At 36.9% G+C, this 6,000-nt stretch overlaps 1 protein-coding gene across 1 annotated transcript in view; it reads right to left on the bottom strand.

Annotated features, from left to right (window-relative positions):
• Positions 1-1,275: 1,275 nt before the first annotated feature.
• The window catches only part of CCDC83 (coiled-coil domain containing 83), a 50,324-nt gene continuing 45,599 nt past the window's right edge, over positions 1,276-6,000 (bottom strand). Inside the window, exons 10-11 of the mRNA XM_012738691.3 lie at positions 5,086-5,282; positions 1,276-1,586 (exon numbers count right to left, since the gene is read on the bottom strand). Of these exons, the coding sequence (XP_012594145.1) occupies positions 1,425-1,586; positions 5,086-5,282 (359 nt within the window). The 3' untranslated portion in view covers positions 1,276-1,424. The remainder of the gene's footprint in view (positions 1,587-5,085; positions 5,283-6,000) is intronic.

Genomic DNA, 6,000 nt, shown 5'->3' with positions numbered 1-6,000 from the left:
CTTTGAATTGACTTTGTACATGGCATAAAATAAGAGTTAAAGTTCATTTTTTTCCCCAAGCAGATATCCAGTTGCTTCCTTATCATTTATTATTTAAAAGATCATTTTTCTCCATTATAATGGCATCTAAGTGACTGTATATATGTGGTTTCATTTCTGAACACTCTATTCTGTTCCATTGGACTTTTTCTTTACCCTTGGACCAATATTATACTGTCTTAATCACTGGAATGTTATAGTAAGTTTAAAATCTGGCAGCATTAATTTTTTGTTTGTTTTTCTTCAAGGTTCTCTTGGCTATAGTAGGTCTTTTGCCTACATTATAAATTTCCACAATAGTGTTAGGAATAGATTGTCAATTTCTATCCAAAAAAACTGCTGGAATTTTAATTGGAATTACATGAAGCCTATAGATTAACTTGGAAAGAACTGAAATCTTAACAATATTGAGTCTTCCAATTCATGATGGTGTTTATTTTATTTAAGTCTTTCTCAATTTCTTTCCACAGTGTTTTGCAGTTTTTAGCATAAAAGTCTTGCTCATATTTCATTAGACGCATCCCTTGATATTTGATACTTTTTGATGCTATTTTAAGTAATATTTAAAATTTTTATTTTCCATTTATTGCTAGTATAAAGAAATACAATGGATGTTTATTTATTTACCTTGTATCCTGTGACCTTGTTAAATTCACTTATAAATTCTTCTAGTTTATATATCACCTTAAATTATCTACATACAAATCCTTGACAGTTTATTTGTTTCTTTTTGTTTGTTTGTTTTAAATAGACAGGGTCTCCCTCTGTTGCCCAGGCTGGAGTGCAGTGGTACCATCATAGCTCACTGCACCCTCAAACTCCCAGGCTCAAGCAATCCTTCTTTCTGTCTCAGCCTTCCAAGTAGCTGGGACTACAGGCATGTACCATCACGCCTGGCTAGTTTTTTCTTATTACTTTTGTAGAGACAGGGTCCCACTACGTTGTCCAGGCTGGACTCAAAAATTCCTGGCCTCAAGCAATTGCCTTGCCTCAGCCTCCTAAAGTGCTGGGATTACAGGTGTGAGCCATTGTGTCTGGCCATAGAAACATTTCTAATGAGACTATTTCATATTGAAATTATACATTCATCAGTGAATTTTTATTTGGGATGGAACCTCAGAGACCACCTTGAACCCACTGTGATGCTTCTGAATACTTCAGTATAGAAATATACCATGTACTTTCATTTTGGTCACTCATACCGTGTAAGGAAATGAATAGCTGAACACTTGAAACTTTCATTTTCAATGTAATTATGACCCTTAGGAATAACAACTGGTTTAAAAATGGGCCAGTGTGTAAGTAAAATGGGCAACTGATATATTATTTCAGTTTCCAAAAAACACTTATAAGAAAAAGTTGTTTTTACTTTGCAGCTTTCAGTCTTAGAGAAAAGACTTCATCATCTTATATGTGATGAGGTTTTCTGGGCCCCTGACATCTTCAAAGAATTTGGCTGAAATTTCCTTGTCTTGAACATGAATGGGCATTTTCTCACTCTGCACGCTCATGAGCTTCACCCCCATGGGGCCCAATTGTACGTAATCCTATGGTGAACAGACATAGAAGAGAATAGGAGACATTATTCAGCAAGTTATCAGCCTTGATTGATTAGGTTTTCTTTATTACAGTTGGCCTTTAACTGAAAGATTTTATTGCCATTCTAATTGCCTGAATACTATCTAACACATGAAATGTGAGAGCCACTATAGTTTAAAAAAAAAAAAAAAACCCCACAACACTCAGCAAACTTACACTAGGGCATACATAGTAGGCAAGATCTCCCAAAGAGCAGGCAGCCAGACTGGCAGGCTTGTTTCTCAGGCGATTAAAGGAGCAGGGGTACTGGCTAGACTGGGGAGATGGATCCTCTGCAAGATCTTGAACTGGGGGAAGAATATTGGCTATATAATCACATGTTGCTTTATAACGATTTCTGAGAAATGCATGGTCACTTTGTTTTGTCATTGTGTGACCATTATAGAGAGTACTTACAGAAACCTATATGGTATAGCCTATTGCTCCTTGGTTACAAAACTGTACAGCATGTTACTCTACTGAATATTGTAGGCAACTGTAACACAATGGATGTATTTATGTGTCTAAACATATCTAAAGATAGAAAAGGTAATGTGTTGCAATACGATGTTACCATGTTACTAGGCAATAGGGATTTTTCAACTCCACTATAATCTTATGGGACCACCATCATATATGCAGTCTGTCACTAACCAAAACATGCAGCGCATGACTGCATATGCCTAGTCCTCTGCTGGCCAGGATATAACCACAGAAGAATTTTCTATGTTATCCAAGAACAAAGGGAAAGATTCTGCACATGCCACTTTGACTATAAAAATCCTAATATTGAGCAAATTCTTCATGATTTTCACACTTTTTACAGTGTGAAAATTTAGGCTATTGTATAGATAATACCACATTCTGCCAAACTATAGTCTAAGATACCAAGAATCAGAATTAGAAGTCTAATTTATATGAAATGCCATAGCCAACCCAAAAATGGGTTGACAGAGCTCAGGCCCTACCCAATGTCCCTTCCTCTGGGAAGACTTCTAAGCCATCATTCTTGCTTTTAGATTCCTTCAACACTTCAGCAAACCTTTTCTGAATGCCCACTATATTCAGGTCCTTTATCAAGTGCTGGGTGCAATGATAAGGTTACAGACTAGTCAGGGAGACAGGGACAGGCAGTACATTTCCTCTTATATAGTAATTATTGATTTTTAAAATCTGTATTCTATGAGCCTATAAGTGATTTGAGAGTAAGACCTACCCTACAGTCATGTTCAAGACTTCATTTCTTCCTGTTCTCCCCTTATATTCCCAAGCATCTAACAAGTACCTGGCATGTTGTGGGTTTCTCAATAAATATTTGTTCAAATTTAGAAAAATACAGAATGAAAAAAGAAGATGATGTTTTATTTCTCAAAAATGCCTGTAATTGTATTTAGCTTTCAAAATATGTATTTATAGAGCTATGATAAATGTAAGATAGGAGAAATGCAAACTGATGACAGCCACCACATATTGTAGAATCATCTGGAGGAAGACTCTGAAGTAATAATGCACAATGGCCATGTCCACATCAAAAACTCACAAGGAAAGTAAGAAGGTCTTTCATGCAACCAAATGGTATAGAATTTGGACATTTTGTACACAGTTATCTACTAGCCTGAGATCATCATAACATACCATGAATCGTGATTCCAAGATGCTCATGGGGGTGGTTTGGGTGCTAGAGAGACTAAAACTTTAGTCATTAAATGGTCACTTGGTGGTAGCAGGACTGAACTGTAGCTAGAGTGTGTTTGTTTGTTTCTTCTGCTTTCTTACATCATTCTTTCTTCTACTATTAAAGTTTTGGTAGTATTGAGAAGGAAAATAGCAAGGTGTGGCTGTGGGAATAATTGGAATATTCCAAAAAGGGGGTTTTGTTTTGTTTTGTTCATTTTTATTTTTAATTATTATGGGTACATAATAGCTGGATATCTTTATAGGGTACATGTGATGTTTTAATACAGGCATACAATGTGAATTAATCAAATCAGGGCAATTGTGGTATCTATTTCCTCAGGTATTTATCATTTCTTTGTGTTGGGAAGATTCCAATTCCAAGATTTTTAGTATACCCTAACCTATTGTTGATTATAGTCACTTTGTTGTGTTATCAAATATTGTTTAATTATTTAACTATATTTTTGTACCCATTAACCATCCCTAATTTATTCCCTCCTCTCCACTACCCTTCCCAGCCTCTGGTAACCATCATTCTATTCTGTCTCTATAAGATCAACTGTTTTTAATATTTAGCTCCTAGATATATGTGAGAGTATGCAAGATTGGTCTTTCTGTGCTTGGCTTATTTCACTTAACATAATGTTCTCCAGTTCCATCCATGTTGTTGCAAATGGCCAGATTTCATTCTTTTTGTGGCTATATAATACTCCATTGTGCATACGTATCACAATTTCTTTATACATTCATCCACTGATGAACACTTAGGTCGATTCCAAATGTTGGCTATTGTGAATGGTGCTGCAACAAACATGGGAGTGCAGATATCTTTTCGATATACTGAATTCCCTTCCTTTGGATGTGTACCCAGCATTGGGACTGGGTGGTCATATGGTAGTTCTATTTATAGTTTTTTGAGGACCAAAAAGAGGTTTTAAAATTAAAATGTTTGGTACCCCAGGTTTCAACTAATGACATATGTGACAGTTTGTACTTTCCAAAGATGGCCTGATATATATCCTACTCCACATGCTTTTCCTACAATGTGAAGCCGACACTCCTCCATCAAGATGTAGGAGCTATGTTCTTTCCCCTTGGGTGGAACTCTGTAACTATATCAACCAATGGAATATGATGAAAGTCATGGTGTATGATTTCCAAGGATAAGCCATACAAAACATCACAGCTTTCATGTTGGTCTCCAGAATTGCTTGCTCTGGGAGAAGCCAGACACCCTAAAAAAGAGAACTCAAAATACTCTGTGAGGAGGCCCATGTGAAGAGGAACTGAGGCCCCACACTTAACCAGCATTAACTTGCTAGCCATATGAGTAAGCCAGCTTGTAAGTGGAACCTCCTGCCCCAATCAAGCCTTCAGAGGAGCGCAGCCCCAGCCAACAACTAATTACAACTGCCTGAGAGCCTATGTGAAAGCTGTCCAGTGGAGCCCTTCCCAAATTGCTAGTCAACAGAAGCTCTGAAAAAAATAAATAATTATTGTTATAAGTCACTAGGTGTGGGAATTATTTGTTATATAGCATTATGTAACTTACATTGTATACTAGTAATCGAGGTCTATAAATGAATATATGTACTAAATTGGGCAAAAGTAGGAGTAGAAAGAGTATCCATTGAGAGATATAGGCCAATTGGTAGGCCAAAACTGGTAGGCCAATTTTACTAATAATTGCAAATAGAATTTTTTAATGTCCATATTTTAGATTAACTTTATCCATTAGTTAATAAAACAACATTCTCTTAGTAACCAAAGGTATGGTCTCATGAATCTTACCTTGAAATCCCTCTCATCCTCATATAGTAAGTATGAGCTCGCAAACTGTGTGCACGAACTCTCCTTTTGATCTCTCATCAGGTAGTGGACATTTCTGATGCTGTCTTCATGACCAAAATGTAAGATACTGCTCTCAAGTGATGAGCTCATCATGTCTCCACTTTCTACTTCTGTGAGTTGCAATTTTGACCTCTCATCTTGGATGAAAACAAAGAAATTAATTATGTATACATTTTGAACGGATAAAAATGTAATACATACTTTGTCACATTTTTAATTTGAAAGAACGTTGATAATTAGAAGTATAGAATTTAAGTATTAAAGTAAGAGGGAATGGCTGGGCGCGGTGGCTCACGCCTGTAATCCTAGCACTCTGGGAGGCTGAGGCAGGTGGATCGCTCAAGGTCAGGAGTTCAGAACCAGCCTCAGCAAGAGCGAGACCCTGTTTCTACTAAAAATAGAAAGAAATTAATTGGCCAACTAAAACTATATAGAAAAAATTAGCCAGTGATGCATGCCGGTGATGCATGCTTGTAATCCCAGCTACTCAGGAGGCTGAGGCAGGAGGATCTCTTGAGCCCAGGAGTTTGAGGTTGCTGTGAGCTAGGCTGACGCCATGGTGCTCTAGCCTGGGCAACAGAGTGAGACTCTGTCTCATAAATAAATAAATAAATAAAGTAAGAGAGAGTTCCATTTTTAGACACCCTATCTAAGTTATATTTCCTTCTGTTAGTTAATAAGTTACAGTAATCATATGGGAACATATGTATATGTGGGCATTTTGTTTGGTTACACTGGGCCCCAAACCTTGCCAGTGTAGACAACACCCCATCCCTCATCCCTCTTGCCAGAATTTATTTAATTCACTGTGAAATGAAACATGGTGACTTTGGATTGAAAATGGAACTAGAGAGG

This window comes from Microcebus murinus, chromosome 4 (genome assembly GCF_040939455.1).
Source record: "Microcebus murinus isolate Inina chromosome 4, M.murinus_Inina_mat1.0, whole genome shotgun sequence".
In the NCBI taxonomy this organism is placed as follows: Eukaryota; Metazoa; Chordata; class Mammalia; order Primates; family Cheirogaleidae; genus Microcebus; species Microcebus murinus.
Note: the sequence above shows the minus strand (reverse complement) of the source record. Positions and strands in the feature narration are given on the sequence as shown.